The following is a 22,948-nucleotide window of genomic DNA, read 5'->3' as shown; positions in this document are numbered from 1 at the left end:
ATATACAGTCTCTGACCTCCCTGAGTTCCACTTGTTCAATGCCAAGTGTAAGTGCTATGAGAAGGTATGATAAGAATGTATCACAACACAGAAACAGTGTTAATTACATTAACACACACACAAATAAATGGTATTTCATCTTCCATTTATTGTCACGTATGCCACAGTAACAAACAAACTTAAAGAATTTAACAGCCTAATGAAAAAAATACAAAATACTAGAAAGGGAATAATAAGTACTTGAGTGGTGAGCAGCAGAAAGCTCACAAAATATTTCTGCACTTAGCTACTTGACAAGAAGTCCTTTCATTCTGTGAACTTGTCAACAATCTAAATATCCCAGTCAAGGTAAATTCTCTTACAGAAAAACTGCCAAATAGTTCTTCTTAAAAAATTTATTAAAGAGACTATCACTTACCACTGAAAAAAGCAGAGCAAAATCATAGATATAGGTAATTACTTTCTGAATAATTGACTGCAGCTGAAGGGGAGAAAAAGGAAAAGTTTAAGAAAGGGGAAAATTATTGTAATATGTAATATGTAATATGAGTTAAATTCAGACTATCCACACCAGAGATTATTCTTATTTAGTTATTCATAGAAGACTCTTTGGAAAGATGCTTCAAGCATTAATCCACATAATTTCTTTCCCCAAAGTGGGACGAACTATAGCTATGCTGCTCCGACCCACTTTTCCTACATACCCTTAGAACCCATCTTGAACAGAGGCTGACCAGCCTGCCCAGGCTTTATTGGTCCTTCACTTCCATAGTTAGGCACATTTTTTTAGAGTCTCCATGTTCTCCAGCTCTAAAAATCTCAGGCAAATAAACAAAGAAAAAACACCCCAACCAGTTTGTTAAATCTTCTGTTGTAGGCACTTTTTCTACCCACGAAGTAACCACAAAAACCTTCTCCACTAATCCAGATCTCATTTGGCATTCAGTCTCAAGAACTGGACACAATAATTCACTGAAGCCTTAACAATGCCTAGTAAAGACGGACTATTTTATGGTTTATTTCTGTTTAAACAGCCTATCATGATTGCTAATTTCATTCAGCAAACACCACTGCTGATGTAGGAGTTAACTATTGCTACTTCTAAATACATAAATCATTCAAGTTTAGCTTTTCTCAGAATTAAAAGATTGACGTGCATGGAAAAAAAGGAGGAATAAATCGTAGCATTACAGTGTTCCAATAGGCTTCCCAATTTGTAGTTAGTGTTTAAAAATAATTATTTTGTTACCAAAGTTATCAGTAATGTTTAAGAATTTATTCCATTTAAGAAAATGCAGACCAGATTTTTACATACTTGGCAAAATAAACTCTTTACCTGTGGGTAAGCATCTTCAAATGCTCGATCAGGAGTCATGTGTTTGATAACATCAGCCAGAACTGTATTGACCTCTCGCTTCTGTGTAGCAAAAAACAAGGTTACAAAATTAAACTGGCACATAAATCAAGTCACTAAACACCAGTTCAGTAGGAAAATTTATTTCCATTTGCCAAAGCATCAGCTTTTTACAGAGCTCTAGTTAAACCAGGAACTTTAACCATAACTCCTTACTTAAACTGATTCATCTGCCATTAAAACAAAAGGACAAGAAATGTTCAGTGCTGTGGGGTAGTAAAGCTTCAAAGCCGCATCTTTTATCCCCATTCATCTTTCATGAAAAGCAACGTATTTTTTCATTCCTACACATTTATACTGAATAGTCAAAGCCTTTCCATCTTTAATACCAGACTGCTAACACAGCCACTTAGTCTGAATCAGAAAAATTCAAAGGAAACAAAGTAATTTTCACCTACCGTAAAATGTCTGCAGGTATACTCCACCCACACTTCAGCACAGTTGATGTAATCCTAGAAATACATGTGTCTTATGATTACCAATATTTGCAGGAGACTGTGAGAAATACACTTGCAAAAATTACACTTAAAAGAATTAACTTCTGACGTATGATTCATGCAGACCTACAGATCTAGAACTCAAAAGTTGCATTTGTGTGATAATGTTGTGTAAAATTAAGTTATGCTTTGGCAGAGCTAAGAAAAGCAGGGATGATCCAAAGACATTACAGCCATCACTAATTTTTTTGCAACTGTGTGTATTTAGAAAAGGTAAACAATGTCATGCCTGAACAACTGGCTACAACTTTGCTCTAAACACAGAATCAGTAGTGAAACAGAATGGACAGTAACTCACCTGTGGATTCTTCAGCTTTGTTATAACCTTCCAGGCTTCATTTAATATTTGAAGGCGATCATTTTCAGGAGGATCAGCCAATGCCAAGTTTAATCCCAGGGAACGAAAGAGGAGATGCTGAAAGTTAATGAGAAATTTTTAATTAAAAGCAGACAATCCACGTCCATCCAAGACTGGCTGAGCAGGTGCAGTGTGCAGAAAGATTCTCAGATCAAACCACTTGAATAATTTTATTCAAGTGACACACAAGTTATGTAGGCAACTAAGAGCATAAAGGCCTCTGTCAAAAGGAAAGGAATTGGTACAAATGAGATACAAAATGCTACCTTTGGGAATCCAGACTCATCACACTCTTTAATCATGCCAATGAAGTCCATTGATCTCGCAGCGATAAACTCTGCTCTGAACGCCGACATTACTGAATTCAACAGCAAAGCACTGCAATGAACAACACGGATCAATACAGCTCAGCAGCACGTCAAATTTAGTAGCACCTGCATTTACATTAATCTGAACTCCCTAGACTAACAACTGTCCAGCATCTAGCATAAATTTAAAAAAAGAAAGATAATAAGGAAAAAAAAGAACCTCACACAAACTGAGCTTGCTTTCATGAGGACTAATAATGCATAAGCAAACAAGAAAACATTAAGCCACCAGATAAGGAAAGGTAACACAGCCTGTAAAATACTTCTTCCACACAGGTGTTTTTGAAGCCATCATTTTAGCAGGAATTTACTGGAAATATCAAGGAAACCAGGAGTAGCTGACATTTAGAAACTTACTCTCTGTTTAACTACAGTTCAGAAGAATACTTAGGGAGGGCAAATCCCTATTGACACTCTTCTTAATTAATTATATTATATACGCATTATAAAAACCACATTTCTAGCAGCTGCATTGTTAGGATTAAGATAAATCCAAAGTCATGGTCATGGGATAACTGGCAATGACATATTTAGACATTTCTGATTAACCATTCAGACAGGTATTTGTGTTGCTATCAAGCCAAAGCCACAATGAAAGAGTGAAGTCACTGCATCCCGGTAACATCCAGTTTACTCAGCCATGAGTTAGCTCAAGAAGCTGCCTCACTGTGCCCTTCACTAGTCTGAAACAGACAGTTTGAATACAGGGCTGTTTAGCTTGAGGGAAATTCTTAAAGTAACCCAGCAGCTTCTGTGTTTCTGCCCGAGTCTTAGTGGTCCCATCACAATTTGACTGGAATTTGTATTTTATCATTAGACAAGCACTTCCAGGTCATTAGGTATGTGCTTTGCAATACAGAGAGAAGGCTGTCACTTTTCACTTAGATGGCTGCAAAGTATCTCATGGAACATACTGAGATTATTTCAAGATTTATATACTGATGCCTCTTGCTTTGTAGTACCTTGACAGTCATGGGAAGACACAAATACACAGAACTCCACTTTGAAAGAAGACTACTGTTTTAAACTGGATTACTCAACTTCCCAATAAAAAAGACATGTCCCAAAAACATTTCTTTAAAAAAAAAACCCTCATTATACTCAACATTTTATCCTTCCTTCAAAGAGAAAACAGGAACAAAGAGGAGGAGCTCATCTTTACAGTGAAAAATGCTGAAAGTTGATTTGAAAGTAAGTTCCACAAAACAAATCAATACCTATCCAAAACAATTTGTACCTCAGAGCATGTGAATTATTTTTGTCTGTTCTACACCCTCTGACACAACACCACTTTCACAACACATTTTTAAATCATGCTTTCCCCACACACCTCAGCTCAGTCACAGAATGCTGGCATTCCTCAGCTAAGAGATTAACATATTTTAGTTCCTCAGCTGCTGCAGAACTGGACTGTGCAAAGCACATAAGAAAAAAAAAATAGCTGAAAACTTCCAGAGAACTCAGCCAAGCTACCCAATAAAATGCAGAGAGGAGCCCATCAGCAGGCCAGATTGCAATCACAAAACCCAGTAAGTACATCCAACTTTCAGACCAGATCATCTTCCTGAACACGACTACCCTGCACAAAGACTTCTAGGAGATATTTAAGATACTAATTTTAATGTTAAAAAAGCAAATCCCTAAGTATTACCACCTTCCAAAGATTGCCAGCAGCTTTACAACTTCCCTTGCTGAATGCATGGATGGCCTGACTGTAGCCAGTGGAAGACCGGGGGAAAGAAGGGCAGGAAAACCCAGAAAAGTGAAGCAAAATCAAGCATCAGAGACATGGCTAAGGGAGAATACATTAGATGTCCTAGACTTTGGCTTAGGAGCCACAATGCAGCAACCAAGTTAAACTAATTAACTTGAGCTTGACAAGTAATCTACCATATTTTAGAATTCATCTCTGGAAAACAGATGTTCATAATCATGATTTAGTAAGCTACTGGGAGAATGAAAGCTGCACTATGCATCCAAACTGTTTCCAAAAGAGGAAGAGAGAACATTATCCAGGGACTCAGGGGTACTCATTACAGACTCCTGTCTTCTACACTCTGCAACACTTACTTGTTCCCCAACTTTTTGCATCTCTCCATCATCTCAGTAAGCAGAACCTGGAACAATTATTTATTAAAATTAGTGAATAGAGACTTTGCAAACATATTCAGCTTTATTTACTGTACTGAAATCTGCTAAAAGCTGTTTTAATTACCTTTCCAATACATTCCAACAGTCCTGTTTTACCCTGTATTTACAGCACAAGAAAACAGTGGTGTAGCTAAACATAAAACACATCTTCTGGAACAGGTACAGTGGCATTTCAATCAAAACCACCATTTTATGGAAGTCAAATCTGCAATCTTTCATCCATGGCATTACTCCAGGTAATCACTATTTGCCAGCCAGGTCAGATATCTCTGGCAGGAGGGGTGAAAACTCTGCCAGACTGACAGAGAATAAAACAGCTTGTTCACTATGTTAAGTTACAGTTTAGTCAAATCATTTGTATATCTGTGGGACAAAAGAAATGGATGAATTCAGGAAATAAAGATTAAACTAGCTAAAGGACAGCAAGAAACAAACAGGAATACTGCCTCTGACCTTGAAGTGGTCACACTTGAGCTTTCTGGAAGCAAACATTCTTCCTGTACAGAAGGGAGCATCAGACAGCCCTACATAGGCTCTTTTTACTTGCCTTCACACTCATGTAAAAACTGACTGAGGGGTTGTTTTTTAGTAGGCAAAATTAACTCTTCACCACAACTTTAGTATTGAGCATTACCACATTCACTTACATCTGGAGCATGGTATGCAATACACTGTAAAATCCAGTCTATAGCAGGAGAATATAGGGTCAAATACAAAGGGATCTCCACACATTGCACCACTAGCTGGTTCTGAACTGTATCCCCATGTATCTGTGGAAATAAGAGAGAAAAATATGTTGCTGTGAAAAGGTATTTAATGGGAGATATGATAAACTGGTAAATGGAAACAAAACAGATGATACACAAGGTACAGATATTCTGAAGTATTCCATGCAAGCTGGGGAAAAAATATCAAGCTCCTAACATCTATTATTCAAATCTGGAAACATGCTGAATAGAGCAGTTTCCACTTACCAGAATATATGTAAAATTTCCCATACTATAGCTGGATACAGTAGCACCCCTAAGTCTAGATTTGAGAACTTCCAAGATTTTTTTGAAGTATGTGGCAGTTTGATTAAGGAGTATATTTATCAGATTTTGCAAATAAACCGCTTATTTGCTTACCTGTTTAAATGTTAGGAGAAAGTCAAAAAAGTTTTTATTCAGGCTTTCTTTGAGTTGTGGTGCCACTTCCATCCCAACCTGTATTAAAAGAAAAAGACTATCAGCATCTATCAATTCTCCTTCAGAGTGAGATAAAGATGCATTTGCTGAAGGAATACACCCAAGTCACACACATCAAATCAACAAACAGCATTGAATTTCACTGATTATTCCCTTGCTTACTATTATAGTCATGTCCACTAACAACTACCCTGAGGCAGTTACAGCTGTTCTTAAACGTGATCCCAACATCAGCTCCAAGTATCTGTAAGCACTGAGGAAATCAGCAGCTACTCCAGTGCACTGCAACAGCCTACAGCAGCACAGAAAATTATTCTTACTTATTACAAACACTTAAAGAGAGATTCCCCATCTGTAAAACAGAAGAGAAATAATTTTTTGTTTGTTGAAAGGAAGAGACAGGCTGCTGACTACTTGAGATAAAAGCAGTAGCTCCCTTGAAGCAGTGGCAGCACAGGCTGCAGTAAATCTTTGGTACAGATCAGAGGAGGTAAATGACAGCCTACCCTGCAAAGGTATGCTCTGGCATAGACTGCAACCAGTGGATCTCCAATTCCTCTAATCATAGCTGTTAACCGTGGGAGACATTCCGAAATGCCCCTGTTTTTATCAGAAATGAAAATGAGCTTCAACAGTCAATAACAGAATTATATCACCTACAGATGACATCAGTAGCTGCCTTGTAGACTAACAACTGAGCATGAGTTATAGAAATATCTATCAAAGAAGGAGGATACTAGCACAAAAACTTATGAAATAAATAAATTTTTCTGTGTACAGTAATACATATCCTATATTCAAACTGCAGTGTTTGCTATTCAGAGCAAGACAAATAAAACTAAAGAACTTCTTCTCCAGCTTGGAGAACAGCAGAGCTGTGGAAAAGCTGTAACTCAGTGCAAGGAAAGGACATGCTTAAAGCAGAACTAGAACAGGCAGAGCTGTACTAGTGCCTGGATACGAGGCCCACTAACTCCAGTAAAAGAACTGCTTTTTAGGGATAATAAAGTTGTCACTACAGTAGCAATTTGGCTTCCAACACTCATTTCAAAATATAACTGAAGAAGGACAATTACAAGGGAAGGAACATTTTCTGCAAAGCAGCTGGCACTGTTTGGCAACACATTAAACTTATACCAAAGTTTTCAACAGATCGTGGTTCATTGCTCCTAAATTATTTCTCCTCTCTGTCTCTCCCAGTATGATATCAGTATTTTCCTTTCAGTTTTCTAATCTTTCTCCTACACTCCTATGTCAACAATCTTCCTTCCCCTCCACCCCCAGAAGCCACTGGTTTTTAATTTGCACTGGGATTTGTGACACCTGGTGTCACATTTGTACATACGTTTGAAAACTGAGAGCACTGTTGTATTTCAAACTATGTCACAGTTCACCTTTAATTTTTTCATTAAAAATTCCAAAACCTCTCTGTAGTGCTTCTTGTCAGTTCTACTAAGACCCTACCCACCATTAATCACAGACCTCTCGTGCTTAATTCATTTAATTAGTTCCTAAGTCTGCCCATTCCTCCCCATACTTAGCATTATTCTTACGTTTTGGACAGGAACTTATTGCACTTCAGTATTGCTGCTTCCACGTAACTAAAATTGAAGCTAAGTTAAGGAACAAAACTAAGGGTCACACCACTAAAAAACCATAAGCAAACATACACCAAATGGATATTGGCCAAACTATTTTAAGGCCTTCTGTATTTAATGTCACTACACTTTGCTGATTTTTACAATTTATCTACAAGATTTTGTTTCAAAATTTTTCATACATCATCTCTGTCACTGCCAAACTGCTCAGAGCCAATAATTAAGCATTCAGTTTACTATGAAACATGACTCAAAAGTACATTCAAAACATACAGCCTGAAACAAACAAAACAAAGCCAGTATAAACATTAGATCCTGTGGGTTTTATTGAAACAAACGTTCACTTCTGGAAAAATCCACAAAAAAGCTGCAGACACACTGTGAGGGTCTCATTTGACAAGGATACAATCTGGGAATAAGTTCTCTGATTGAAGCAATCTTGAAAAACCAGTTTAAGCAAGTTTCTTTAGCTGTATCATTAACACTCTCTGGAGAAAAGTTATCTGGGAAAAAAAGCAACCCAGAAATAATTACATTCTTTCTGGAAACAAGTTACTTTTCATGTTAGGTTTAAAACTGTATTCTCTTTCCATCTGACAAGAAATTAAGTGCACAATAATAAACTCGGCAATACATTTGCTTCTCAGCTCTCTTGAGCAGCAGTCAGAGCTGAGTACATAACAAGAAAAGGTACAATCTTGCAGTAAATAACATTTCAGAATCTGAATTCAAGCACTTGGAGCTCATCTCGGAGCTCCTACTGAGAAATCCAACCTCTGCCTCTGCTCTTCCAAAATCAGAAATTGTAAGAAAAAGAAAATACAGAGAATCTGTAACAAACACGTGTATACAAATCTACAATGACTAGAGAACATACAAAAGAGATTTAAGCACTCAAATTGTTTATTTTAAAATGCTAATATAAATTTTAAATAATACTATTGCAAGAAGTAGGAAATACTGAATATGGACAGAAACCTTGTTTCTGTACCCTGAACACTGAACACATCCTCTTACAAACTCCTTCTGAAACCATTTAAAACACCACTCCTGCCTCCAGAAGGTGAGAAGCTCCACAAAAAAGTTTCCAATTTCCAACAAGAGAGAAGCCACATGTCAGAACTCCCTGCACTCAGCATCTTTCTCATCTAGGACCTCAGTTCTCATTGAACTTGGTTTCACTTGGTTCCCAAGGGACAAGCTCAGAGGCTGAGCCTGAAATCCCCAAAGGTTCACATGCACAGTCAGCACAGCACAGATTTTCCTTCTCCCTCCCACTTCCAGAGCTGCTTGGGAAGTTCCCACCAGCAATGCCTCTGGCAGCTGTACAGCTGCAGCAGGAGCTCAGCTCTCCAGAACAGAGGTAACTGTGCCCAGAAATCGTGACGTGCTATGGGAACTGCCTGCCTTCATTAGTGTTTGTAAGAGCAGTTCGTCAGACCTGCAACAACCACGTTTATCTCAACTATTTTCTCTGGGTTCATTTCAAATTTCAGTATTTGCTGGTTTCAAGTTTACAGCTCCAATCCTATGGATTTAACTGCAAACTAATGGTACTGTTCCACTGCCAACTACAGAATGTTTCATCTTGCAGGGATGTGCACTTAGTGCACTTCAAACTGCAAGGAAATGCCTTTCCATAGAATCTTTCAATGTCTTGCTTAAGAGGCTCTTTCACCTACAATGTCAAACTAGATTTTTACATTGTGTTGGAACTTCAACTGAAAAAAGAAAAAGGGCCCAAGTTAAAAAGATTATGCTAGAAGCAGCCTGCTGCTACTTCCAAAATCCTTCTTTTATTACAGCAAAACTATCAAGCTTCTAGTGTAGCAGCAAAAACACCTATTTACTAAAAACTGAGATTCTCAGCTTTGATATATTTCTACCATTAACTTTAATCTACTAAACTGTAGTACTTTCAGAAGAGAGCATATAAGACAAAAGAGGAAAAAAAAGTCTTCCTTAATCTAATTTGGCCACTCCTGTTTAATTCTCCCTCCCCCTAATAAATTCTGTATTAGAGAACTTACATAATTCCTTGTGATTTCAAGTCTCAGGAAGACTCAGTTTACATTTAGTAACAGCAGAACCACAAGCATACTTTATTATATCTTAGGTATATCTTCCACATTTAAAATGTAATTTTGCATGAACACTGTGAACAGTGGAAGCTGCAAGCAATGGATTTTACTCTGTTAAAAACTAAAAGCTGCTAGATTCAAATCAGAACCTTTTCTATAGGAGATAGAGTAGCAATGGTCCTCTATTTAACCTTCCTCAAGGTTGGACATGATTTTTTCTGGAGCACAGTGGAAACAAACACAAAGTTACCTGGCAGAGAGACTCGGTTATCCGCACACATTGACAGAATTCTTTCATACACCAGTTTCCCTGGTTTAAAAAAAATAAAAAAAGAATAATTTAAAAAATCAAAACAAATTAACAAACTGTAAAACACAAAATGCTGACACAAAGGTTCCCTTTCCACCATACAATTAAATGAGAGGGAAAAAACTTCCTAGAACACTGACATTTTGCTGCCCTCTAGTGAGGCTGAAATGTTCAGTGTGATTTAGCACTTCTCACACTACAAAAACATTCTCTGGCTCCCTTAAGTGCAGAGGTAACACACAGGTCAGATTTCCCCCAGGCCAGGAAAGGACAGCTGCTGTCCTGACTTTGCTGAGTTTGGATATTATGTTATCTCTAGCAGCCTTCAGCAAGTAGGAAGGAGCACAAAGAGGAAGCATGACCCGAAAGAACAACTGGATCTCTGTTGTAGCATATCCTGCTGGCACCAAAATGCTCTTCAACTTTCAATATCATTGTAAATATTTTCCATAACATGGCAGAAAAATAAGAGAGTCACATGAAGTTGATGACAATTTCACTTACAAGTTTAAGAACATATTAAAAAAATCAATAACTACATTCTGATAATTTCATAGTCCCTATTCAGCCAAAGAAAACTTTCTGACTTCTATTCTTCAAAATACAGTAATAATGAAATATTGAGTCAAAAGACTGCTAGAACCCAAAATATTTTTATAATGACAGCATGTTTTTAATTTCAAAATGCAGAGATCATGATTTTTCCTTACATTTTTTTCGAAATATTCACTAATATATAAAGCATAGAATCACAAAGGGAAATGTTTTCGTCTTAAGAACTTTTGGCTCTTAGGAGATATTTTACAATTATATACCACGTTTACCACTGCTGTCCAAATGTTTATGTTGGAAATATTTCATGTTAAAACTAAAAGTCATTTCAGCCCTTTTTGGATAACTTTGATGCTTTCTAACATTGCAAAAAAAAAATCTTATTAACAATTGTGTAGTAAGAGTGGCACAGTAGATACTTACCAAAAGTATCAAGGATATCTGTAATTAAAACAAATTTACTTGGATAAAACTGGATTACTGTTGTGTCTGAAAGAAGCTTAGAACACTAGAAGGGAAAAAAAAAAGAAACATTTTTAGAGGCAAACATAAGTTTGTGGTTTTACTGCAGAAAAGCTGGAATGGATGATTATCCACAGGTGAAAAGGGCCCATATGAACTATGAAGCCAAAGGCACAAGGACATCTAACATAACAGACCATGGTGCTTGTTGTCATTTTCAGGTTATTCTTCATTTCCAGAGCCACACAGACCTGGTTTCCTTTATGCAGGGTAATCTAGAATGCAGAGGTTCAGCTGACCATGAAGATCTGTGCATTTCTTCAGACAAGACAAATTCTCTCCCAAACAAAGCATTAAAGGGCACTTCTTCTCTAAAATCCCTTTCTTTAAGGACACTGTTCAGTTTTTCACCACCTCTCTAAGCATCCGTATCAAACACAGAATGTAATATAGATTACATTAAGAAAATATTTTAGAAGTGTAGCTAATGAGCTTTCCAATGCATTTTTGCAGCTCACATAACTAGTTCAAACATTCTGGAAACAGACTGAGCTACAGCCAGCTCCAGGAGGACTCTGTAATCAATCACCACCCACTGGGACACAACCTGATCTTGGTATTTGGACTGCAGTGATGGCAGGGACATAGTCACATCTGAAAATGTATTACCCCCTTAGTCCTACTCTCACTGGGTGTTCAGGCCAGGAAGGAACGTGTCCATTGATTGCATGAATTCAAAATACACAATGAGCAATGAGGATATTTCTAAGATACTTATTAAATTTTGGCAGAAGGTTACTCACAAAAAAAGACCAGCTTCTACCAAAAGCAAATAAGTGAATGACTGACTGGGGAGACAAATCCACCTCTTCCTTGCTTAAGCCAAATGTGGCCTCTGGTCCTGAGTCTTCTCTGGTCTCTAAGACTGACAATATTTTCTATGAGCCCCATCCTTTCTCCCTCCTTCACCAGGAGACAGTTCTTCAATCTCAGTGGAATAAATAAAGTTTAAACTTTTGTTACATTTCAAAAGTCCAGGAAGCAATCCAATACCTCACAAGACTGCTCTGTTTAAAGAAGGAAATCACATCATTTGAACATGCTTAAACAAGGGGTGCACTTAGTCTTTTTGCTTTATTCATCAGAGTAACTTAAAGAGTGCACCAGAATGACAGGTGAGAGCATTCACATCTACAACCAAAGCAGAATCTTCACTGCTGTGTGGTAAGTCAGTCACCTTCAAAGAAAGATAACTCAGTAGCTGTTTAGGATCTACACATAGTGCAAACACTGAATTACCACTTTTCTCAGAGCTCACACACATAATCAACTTAGTTCAGCTTACTCTAAGTAGCTTAGCATACTCCATCTTGACAAGTAAAGTATCTTGCAAAAAGGCACATGAGGAATCACAGAATCATAGAATTGTTTAGGTTGGAAAAGACTTTCAAGACTGTTGAGTCCAACCTTTAAACCATCACTGACAAGATCACCAATATAAAAAACATCCCCCAGTGCCACATCTAGACATCCTTTAAATACCTCCAGTGATGGTGATGCTACCACTGCCCTGGGCAGACTGGTCCAGTGATTGAGAACCCTTTTGGTGAAGGAATTTTCCTAACCAGAAGCCAAACTCACTCCTCCTACTGCATACTAACCAGTCTGTAATAATAATGGCAGACTATGTATAAAACTACAGCCTGATGACAAGAGAACTGCTCAGCTCTATCAGAGCATACAGCACTCTGCAGGAAGAAGCACAACAAGTAAAGTTCAGTGAGGGTTCTACCCTATCCTGCTTTATAACTGCAGAATTATTATCCTTCGTGAAAATTTTAAATTCATTAATTACACAAGTACCTATTTAATTCTTAGGCAGTATTTCAATTAGTGATGAGCATCTGCAGCATTAAGGGCTAAGTGAACAACACTTTAGCAGAGATAAACACATTCAGCTTTGGTACCACTTTCCCAAAAGGAAGCACTGGATCCCATGTTAGAAACTGCATTATTTCAAAATTGTTTGTGAACCAGTTGCAAAAGAACATATGAAAGTATCAGTGCAGAGATTATCACTGCATTATCACACACATATATATATATTTCACACAAAGCACTGTAAGTACAGTACATCCCTGCTGCTCTTCTCATCCAAAGACCATATTCACACTTCACAATCCAAATATGGATTTTTTTAAAAATAACAATAATAGTGCTGATTTCATAGTACTACAATAGTACATTAGTCACCCTAGGTCACATATAATTGTTTGAGCTCACTTCATTAATGTTTCATTTCCTTTTTTGTCTTTACCACAATTTAAGATGAAATTACTTCAAGCAGTTTTCACAAGAGTATCCAGAATGACCAAAAAAATCCTGACTTTATATAACCCCACTGGATGACTATGAGCATTACATCAGTTTTACAGCTTTTAAGGATGTCATTATCTCATCTGTCCTCTGCTGCACTCTCCCTCTGGCCTTTTTTAAAGGCCAAGCCAAACAAAAGAGCATTAAACTGTCCTATTTCCCCATGCCCTCCCCAAAGCACGTCACCCCAAATGACCCAAAGGAAGACCATGGACAAGTTCTCAAACAAACAAACAAAAACAAACCCCATACACACAATTTTAAAAATCTGGAGCTGTTTCTGGTAGCTTGCTAAGGTGCTAAATCCCTTTATTTAATTGCCCTACTAAGTTTGGATGGGTAAAATGCTGATGTTCAAAAAGCTATTCTGGTATTATTTGTAGGGGGCAAGGGGCTGAAGGGGAAGAGGACAGGAAAGGAGATTACACATCCTACAAAGAACTGATTATCACGACATGATATTTGTTCTAACTACCTATAAGCAGGTAAAATTTCCACATCTGTCATTTGGTGACTCATTGAGAATTCCATCCTACATAACCTAGTCAAAACCAATATGTAACAACAAAGCTGAAAATCCAACTACTGTCAGAAGTCATAAAACTCTGAAGAAATGTGTTTCAGAGAAGAACAAAAGAAAATAAGAGAAAAACAGTAGAAAGTCTTCTTTTCCCAAGAAGGCAACTGGATAAGTTATATCACCAAACTCACTGGTTCTGCATAGAACAAAAACATAAAACTGACCTGGATGACTATTTTCAGAGCTTTTACTTTCTGATCAGAGGACCATGCATCCTTTAAAGACTGGTTCAGTTCTTCAATTCGGTTCATGTAATCCTGCTGAGTCAAATTCAACAGCTCTTTCTGTGATCCCTGGCAAGAAAACACAAACCCTCTCAATAAGAGCAGGAGGGAAGGAAGGAGAGTGCTGTTGTTATGGACTCAAATCACCATGTTGTTGAGGACAATCCTACAAAATTTATTTCAACTTCCCTTCAGGTCTTAGGAAAGTAGGTTATGAGACATCTCACCCTTGCACAGTAAAATACTGCAGCTTGAGAAATAACTTCAGTACTCAGCATTTCTATCAAGCTCATAATTGTAACTTAAATTAAATTCAGGTAGACATATGCAGCTTCTGCAACAGGGGCAACCAGAATTATCAGATGTTAAGACTACGGGGCTCCACAAAGTTTTACAGCCATAAGAAGTTAAATCAACAGCAACAGATCATGTAAATTTTCAAATCACAATTTCTACTGATACAAAAACATGATTCTGCCCAAATCCTGTAACAATAAGGATTAAAATTACTAGAGAATTCCTATAAAAAGTACATATTCATCTAAAAACTGCACTTGCAAAATCAAGACCTTTTAAAAAGGTTTCACAAAGATATTTCTTTCACTATTATAATGATGCTGTAATTTCATCAGAAAACTTTCTCACCTCTTCTAGATCATCCAGTTCTTCTAACCTTGTCCTCACTTTTTCAGAAACTGCTGAACCAGTAGTGGTGGCTTTTCCTGCAAAGAATTGCAGATTAAATTTCTTTAAAATTTAAACACTGGGACTTCAGAAGAGAAACAAACCTGAAGGCACCTGACAGGGATCAGTCAGCTTCTGTGACAGAAGACAGGTGGTTCCTTTAGTGACTACTCCTGAAGACACACATCTAAACACACCTACAGTGCATTCACTTTGAACAGGGGCAATGACAAGTGAGCAAAATTGAATATGAGTGGATTTTTCTGCAAGTTTTACTGGTAAGAAAAGAATCACCAGATAGAACCATAGGATAATTAAACACAGAAAAGCTCTATGGAGGTGTGTGTCCAACTCTCCTCCTCAAAGCAGGTCCAAATCTGAAGTTACAACAGTTGCACAGGGTTATATCCAGTTAATTTAACAATATCTAAGGATATAGATGTCACATTCTGCCTGAACATCCAGTTTCAGTGTTTGACCATTCTCATTGCAAAAAAGTGTTTTCTATTTTTGCAGATGTTGAAATGCTGCATGTTTATACATATAGAAAAATCCTGATTCACTATGCTATGATTACCTAGCCCAGATTCCCTTAGCTAGGAAACACGATAAAATATTTAACATTTGGTTCTTTTTTAAACACCCAGCATACAGTTGAAATCACTTCACTTTCATGTAAAGAGAATAACTGAACAAGTTCCCAAAGTACTTGTTTGCTTTCCTTCCAGCTAGCAGAAGAGTTGATAAACATGATTGTCCAAACATCATTGCTCATTTAAATGGAAAAAAAGTTTTAAGCTACAGTGGAAGGCAGTGCAGTGAAATAATCACAAATTCATCAGCCCATAGGAATAAAAGACAAGGTGGTCAGGTGGCTTACTTCCAATAACTATTTTAAACAAACATCCAGACATCTAATCCACAAAAAGCAAGGACCACAGTGTCAGAATGGGGGAGGCAGGAAAACACATTTCAGCTATTCTTGACCACAAACTTGTCACTGCATCCTGCCTCAAGCAACCTCTGGTACTCTGGTAAGAAAGTGCTCACCTTTTTCAGAGCCCATGTACAGATTCTGCGAGGAAACAGAAAAAGCAGACTGTTAGAAAACATGTACTCACTAGCAATCCAAGAATGCACAGGGTAATTACACTGCTAATCAACCCTCTAATCATTTAGAAGTAGATGCAAGACTAGAAGTTATTTGCATTGTTACAAAAAGACAAAGTGATGGCTTCTAGATATCAAAAGACTTGGACTCAGCTCTAAAACAATCTTTACAAGTGAGAGCTTGTGATTCAGTTTTCTACAATATTAAAACTGAAATTTAGAGAACCAGTATTTACCCACAAAAGAATTATAAAATAGCAATATCCAAAATCCATTAAAGGTCTAGTACAAATAAAAACAACTGTGGCAGCCACCACTTACAATAGAAAGCTTCTCTGTTGTTGTGTATCTAGCAAGGATTTCACCACGTTTGCTTGACCATGGCTCAAAGTCACTTCCTACTGCTGAGCTCTCATCTTTATCCCGTTTCCTTCGTGCGCCATCCTGTTACAGGAGTACAAGTGCAAAAGTTAAATACAGATCTAGAAAAAGAAGAGAAGGCTGAAAAAGGTCAACTAAATGTTTCAAGTGCTTGGTGATCCTTTCAGAAGTTACAATATTTTAAAATATCCATATTTAAATAAATATGTCAACATAAACCAGATAAAAGTAGGAAAATAAAATAGAATATTATATTAATATGGTATATTTCCTATATTAACCTCTTCAGTGGTGAGACAATAATTTTTATCCAGGGTTGGCTTTATGGTTTTGGTTTGGTTTTGGTTTCCTTTTACTTGATTGAGATAACAGCCCTCAGAGTTACCGTGGGAGGAGCAGTAGTCACAGGATCTGCAGCTGCTGCAAACAGTGACAAGGGGTCAGTGCCATCCAACACACTGCTCAGAGGGTCCATCATTGAACTGGAGGAAGAGGAGGAGGTAGAAGAAGTACTTCCCTTCCTGTTCATCTTCTTTGTCTTGGATTCAGTAACCTAAAGAAACATTCAGAACTATTAAACAAAAAGGCTTTCTCTTCCCTCACTTTTAATTCCTTTTCTTCCCCCCTTTTCCCTGAGTGTGGAGGCACTCACTCTTCAGTAGCATTTCCACTGGGTTTTTTTTTTTTTTTTCTTTCCAATTTTAGGTCTACAAAATTGTAAGAACAACCACTCTGAATATCTTTCTAGTATCCCTTCCCTATTTTTTTAGGTTTGTCCCTGTCCTCCAAACTCGTTTTTGCTATTTAATTTTCTCTGCCAATTTCATCTTTACTTTTCCTGTACAACACTCAAGCCTGGAACATCAAATCCATACCTCAGGCCAACATCTTCTCTCCCTACTGACCTTCCTGAGCAGAAGCTGCTGCCCATTTATCATTCATTGGTGCAAAACTCACCTCTTTGAAGCTGGATTTTTTTTTTCCTGTACGTCTTTAAAAGCCTCTTACACATCAAAGAAATTATAAATATTTTAAAGACACAGCTGACTGGAAGCTAACCCAAAACCAAACCTTACATCACACAATTATGCAGGTCATTTGTAATGCAACAATTTGATTTTAAATTTATCGATTATTCAGCATTTAATGCAACCAAGAAAACCTACAAGATGGAGGTGCTGTATTTGTCAGGAGACTGTTTCTGTCACGTAACAGCACCAGCAAACTTCTGAGAAGGGCAAACAGAATAAACCTTGATGCCTCTGAAACAGGCCACTAACACAGAAAGCAACTTCACAAGTACCACCACCAACCTCAAAGCCTTTTAGTTTTAAAAGAACAGATGTAAAAAGAACAATACAACCAGTCTAAATTCAGATTCCTTTTCCAAAAGCACAAACAAACTCACTGTAATGGGTTTCAGTGGATGGTAATCACCAAAATCCAAGGGTACAGATTCCAGCTTGCACACTTCAGATTCTGACACATAGTTCCTTGATCTTGCATGCCTTAAAAAGCAAGAGTGAAGGGAAAGTATATATGCATATAAATGACCACATACTAAGAGAGAAGCATTCCTACATCTATACAGGTGCTTATTTACAAAAAAAAGCATATTGAAAAATAAGCAAACATAAAACACATCTTTCCCACAAGAATTAATCCAAACTTTCAAATAATTCCATTCCTACTGAAAGGCATAACTCATTTGGAAGATTTTCAGCAGCACTAAGCAGCCAGCTCTTCTACAGATATTCTACAGATACCATGTCCAAGTTTCCTTAATAATGAATTACAGATTAGACGATTTATGGTTGTGCCACTCCAAGGAGAAACTTTTGACATCTAATGAGATAAAGCAGAACAAGGGAAAGAGTCCAGTGAAATCCACACGCTTATTTGTTTTGTTTTCTTGATCTCCAGTTCCTTTTCTTTTTGCTATTGTCCCACTGTTCTAGGACTCTTCTTGCTCATTTGCATCATGGGTTAATCAGCACCTGGGTGGAACATCTTTCAAACTCTTTCTGGCCACACAATTGTAACATTTCTTTAACTGCTGACAGTTCTCTCAGCATCCCCAGGCCAAAATCAACTGCACTCCAATTTAAGCACACTGAGCAAGTGCACATGGTAATAATACACACGTGGGAGTGAACAAGAGCTGCAAGCCCTGCAAATAAGTCTTCAAAAAGTACATTTTTTATAACGTGGCTATTCAAGTGATAAGACAGCTTGTAACAGAGACAGCTTGTACAGAAGACAAGAGCAAGTTTGCTCTGGCATTATGTTCTGCTTACTCTCCAGGGAAAGGAGATTAAGCATTCCTTTCTTGACCACAGCAGTGCAGCCAACTTTTGAGAGGAAATAAAAATAAGACTCTGGTCAAGCTGGTTTCATCCTCTGTGCATCCTACAGGATTACACCCCTGCTTCAGCTGCTCTTTTAACAGTGGATTTCAAACTTTCCCATACATGAGCATCACTGCAACTGCCACCACTCTGCACCTTCAACACCTGCCAGCCTACAAAGCTTTTTCTCTCCTCCTGGTAAAATATCCTTTTGCCTGGGACAGCTTTCAGGCACACTGCACCCTCCCAGAGCCAGTGCTTATCCTAAAGCAAAGCTCAAAAAGCTCACAGGGAGCACAAAGGAGCTAGGCATATAAAATGGAAGAGAGTCCCTTTACAATACTAGACATGTATTGGTACTGGTAATACAATGAAGCACATCCCATACTGACTGTACCTATCATTATCTGAGTATCAGACATAAAACCAAAACAATTTCTCTAGATATTTATGCACAGCTATTATAAAATTGCATTGTAGCCCTGCACTTTAAATTATTCTATATACTTTTTACTTCTTTAACAAATTTATTGAAATTTATAAAAATTGCTTAATGATTATTATTTAATACAACTATTCAGCACCAACAGGTGCTATTTTTTCCTCATATGCAGACTGATGACTGTGCAGACAATAAATCTGCAAAACAGCTTTTTAGCATTAACGCAGCTTAAAAATAGCTGGGGTTCTGCTAAGCCCCATAACATGAAAATATATTCTGTATTAGGTAACAGCATGATGGCAACACCTTACTCTGGTAAAGGTCTGGTTATTTCCCCGTGGCCACTCCTACATCAGTGTCAGACCTATTTATTAGGCTGTTGTCACCTTATTGCTGTACTATGTAAAAATAAAATTTTCAGTTTCTCTGCTGCTCTGCTCTTTTTGCTACTGCTTTTGTCTGTAACAGAAAGAGCGCCTCTTTTATCCTTCCTTTACCAACCAAACACTAGACTAAGTAATGCCATGTCCTACACAGGGCAGCTTCCTCAGATGTACACATCTTCCTGTAAACGCACGCTGCTAGAAGCTGACTCTGTCTCTGTAGCCCCTGTCTAGTCCTAGGGAGCCTGTGAAAGGTAACAGAGGCTATATGCTCTGGAATCGGTGAACACCCCGCACAAGCCCCTCAGCTCCACCGGCGGGCGGGGCAGCGGGCCCGCAGAGACCCCGCCCGGCGGCGGCGGGCGGAGCGCTGCGGCCCCGCTCCGGCCCTTCGCTGCGAGCAGGACTCGCTCCGTGACAACAGCCGGCGGGGGCCAGCGGCGCTCGGGGAACTCCTGCTCATTTTAGCGGAAATAACGGGAGGCCGGCGGCCGGGGCGCCCCAGCCGGCTCACAGCTGCGCCGCCGGCCCAGCACCCGCGTAGCTCAGCGTAACGCCGGGGTGCCGCCAATGGGATCTGCACCCTCGGGTTTCTCCGACAGCAGCGCCGGGCTGAGGTCCCACGGCAGCGGAGCCGCGGCACCCAGCGCCCCGGCTGCCCCCGCCGCCCGCGGGGCTCCCAGTCCCCCCAGGCCGAACTGCCCCGAGCCCCGCGGGCGGGGAGGCCCCGCACTTTCCCCTGTGGCACATCCGTGGCCGCCCCCGCCTTAGCCCCCCGGCAGCGAGGGTCGCCGAGCCCGCAGCCCCCAGAGCCCGCCGCGGGTCCCTCCGCGGGGGAGCGGGCGGCCCCCGCTGCCCGCCGCCCGCCGCCGGTCCCTCCGCGGGGGAGCGGGCGGCTCCCGCTGCCCGCCGCCGGTCCCTCGGCGGGGGAGCGGGCGGCCCCCGCTGCCCGCCGCCGGTCCCTCCGCGGGGGAGCGGGCGGCTCCCGCTGCCCGCCGCCGGTCCCTCCGCGGGGGAGCGGGCGGCTCCCGCTGCCCGCCGCCGGTCCCTCCGCGGGGGAGCGGGCGGCTCCCGCTGCCCGCCGCGGGTCCCTCCGCGGGGGAGCGGGCGGCTCCCGCTGCCCGCCGCCCGCCGCCGGTCCCTCCGCGGGGGAGCGGGCGGCCCCTGCTGCCCGCCGCCCGCCGCGGGTCCCTCCGCGGGGGAGCGGGCGGCTCCCGCTGCCCGCCGCCGGTCCCTCCGCGGGGGAGCGGGCGGCTCCCGCTGCCCGCCGCCGGTCCCTCCGCGGGGGAGCGGGCGGCCCCTGCTGCCCGCCGCCCGCCGCCGGTCCCTCCGCGGGGGAGCGGGCGGCTCCCCCTGCCCGCCGCCCGCCGCCGGTCCCTCCGCGGGGGAGCGGGCGGCCCCTGCTGCCCGCCGCCCGCCGCCGGTCCCTCCGCGGGGGAGCGGGCGGCTCCCGCTGCCCGCCGCCCGCCGCCGGTCCCTCCGCGGGGGAGCGGGCGGCTCCCGCTGCCCGCCGCCTCACCAGGGGAACGCGGCCATCTTGCGCCCGGTCACATGACAGCGCGCGCGGGCCGCACCTTCCGCCCGCAGCTCCGCCCCGCCGGGCGCGGGAAACGCCTGAGGGCGGGCACAGCTCGCAGACAGCACAGAAACGCACTTCTCCTCCAAGAGTAAGAGTTTATTGTGCAGAATGCGGTAAGGAAAAGGCGAGACTCGTGAAAGTGAAACAAAGTACAAAAATAAATAGACTTCTGTAATGGTATCACAATTCCACACAAAATAAAAAGATAAATATGTATAAATACAAAACAGCAAGTACAAAACCAAATTCTGGCACTTGCCAAGAGAAAGGCCTCATGAAAGTTAAAAAAAAAAAAAGCATAAAAGACCCTTGTGCTATAATGCTTTATTACACACTGGAAACATGCTTGAAGAACAAGAGGTTTAGATGTGAAACCCTAAGAGAAGGGAAACATTCATTTCTACTAACACACTAAACCTATCTGTGCATCAACATATCGCCTATGCTAATAATAAATACAGCATGTAAAACATCCATTAAAAGCATCGATCTATAGTGCTGCTATACCAACAGCACCTTCTGTCATCTGTGACACAGGTACTCTTGTCACTGTAAATTCTTCCCCTCTTGAGATGTTTTCCACTAAAGCACAGCTTTGTTGCCCACCGGGTGAGCAGGAAACTTGCCTGGGGCATGTTCCGTACTTCAGCTGCGATTTTAAAGCACCACGGCATTTGCATGAAGGAGGCCGGTCTTCCACTGGCTAAACTCTTCTATTTACACCATCAGGGGAGGCCCTGGCCCCAGGCTGTCAAACCAACCGAGCAGCGTCATTCCTCAAGGTGCTGGGGCAGTGCTTTTGCCATTTTGCAAGCGTGCAATTTGGGTAACTTAGTGCCTGGTATAACACACCTGTTCTGAACAGCATCACGAGCTGCAGAGGACAGACTTGGTGGCAGACAAAAGCCACGGGCTGGTGCCACAGTCAAGCCAATCCACTCGCCACTGCCCATGAAATAACTGTCCTCATCCCATTATTAATCTTCCTCTTTCATGCTATTTACCACAATTAAATTTTCAGTTCATCTTCTCTTACATTCATGTCAACACATTACAAAGCCTCCAAAGTTTAGTGTGTTGTATTATATTGACACTGGGAAAGTAACAAAATATAACCTAATTTACATTCTGGCAGTCAGTTCTCTACTGCAAAGATTACACAGCCGAGCTTTTCTCTCTAGAACTTTGTTAATATCATGTCTCAAGTTCATTAAAAGAAGGTGGAGAATGATGCTCTCCTCAGGTTGATGGATAATATCCATCAGTTGGAAGACTAAGGCAGAATATGACCATCATCTGTTAATGTTAGATATTCACAAATATGAAAGTGTTGTGATTTGGTAGGGATTCCCCACCTGCAGAAATCATGACTACAAGGGCTGTTAGATCACACAGCAGAAGATAAACTGCTCAGAAAAACTGCCACCATCCTCAATGAAATGTAACATATCTGAATTACTATTACAGACTGAAATAACTATTTAAGTCTGAAATGGTAAAGCAGTTAAAACCTTACCTTCTGAAGTTTTTGTAGAACATACACATGTCCATGTTGGACAGATGTTGTTTCCACAAGAAAATGGAGTAGACAGCAGGGCAATACAAACTCAGGGCTCTTTCAGTAGAGTGGTTTGATCTACCACACATATAAATGCACATTTTTGGTTTGATCAGCGTAAGAATGTCCATCAGCCCAGCAGTGAATTTGGACCACATCTGTCCAGCTCAGCAGAAATGCAAAACATTTGGTACAAGGCCTTTAGTACTGCAATTGAGCTAATCTCATTCCTACAGAAAAGTACATTCAGAACAGCTTCTGGCAAATTCACTGACTTGAAAGCTCACTTTTGTTTAAATTAAATT

General features: G+C 40.5%; 1 protein-coding gene across 4 annotated transcripts in view; it reads right to left on the bottom strand.

Annotated features, from left to right (window-relative positions):
• VPS35L (VPS35 endosomal protein sorting factor like) overlaps positions 1–22,948 on the bottom strand; it is a 53,449-nt gene that overhangs the window by 25,829 nt on the left and 4,672 nt on the right. Inside the window, exons 1-19 of one of the 4 annotated variants that reach the window (XM_068206871.1) lie at positions 21,026–21,113; positions 17,742–17,841; positions 16,719–16,886; positions 16,274–16,396; positions 14,804–14,905; positions 14,099–14,227; positions 10,940–11,024; positions 9,905–9,964; positions 7,980–8,076; positions 7,529–7,576; positions 6,482–6,575; positions 5,916–5,993; positions 5,436–5,558; positions 4,708–4,754; positions 2,536–2,647; positions 2,210–2,326; positions 1,813–1,866; positions 1,337–1,417; positions 419–481 (exon numbers count right to left, since the gene is read on the bottom strand). In XM_068206871.1, the coding sequence (XP_068062972.1) occupies positions 419–481; positions 1,337–1,417; positions 1,813–1,866; positions 2,210–2,326; positions 2,536–2,647; positions 4,708–4,754; positions 5,436–5,558; positions 5,916–5,993; positions 6,482–6,575; positions 7,529–7,576; positions 7,980–8,076; positions 9,905–9,964; positions 10,940–11,024; positions 14,099–14,227; positions 14,804–14,905; positions 16,274–16,396; positions 16,719–16,886; positions 17,742–17,841; positions 21,026–21,042 (1,698 nt within the window). In that variant the 5' untranslated portion in view covers positions 21,043–21,113. Of the gene's footprint in view, positions 1–418; positions 482–1,336; positions 1,418–1,812; positions 1,867–2,209; positions 2,327–2,535; positions 2,648–4,707; positions 4,755–5,435; positions 5,559–5,915; positions 5,994–6,481; positions 6,576–7,528; positions 7,577–7,979; positions 8,077–9,904; positions 9,965–10,939; positions 11,025–14,098; positions 14,228–14,803; positions 14,906–16,273; positions 16,397–16,718; positions 16,887–17,741; positions 17,842–21,025; positions 21,114–22,948 lie in introns of those variants that run through there. The other 3 variants (XM_068206869.1, XM_068206870.1, XM_068206872.1) reach the window with 3 other exon arrangements.

This window comes from Anomalospiza imberbis, chromosome 16 (assembly GCF_031753505.1).
Source record: "Anomalospiza imberbis isolate Cuckoo-Finch-1a 21T00152 chromosome 16, ASM3175350v1, whole genome shotgun sequence".
Lineage (NCBI taxonomy): Eukaryota > Metazoa > Chordata > Aves > Passeriformes > Viduidae > Anomalospiza > Anomalospiza imberbis.
The sequence above is the reverse complement of the archived record's forward strand: the minus strand, read 5'-3'. Positions and strand labels throughout refer to the sequence as shown.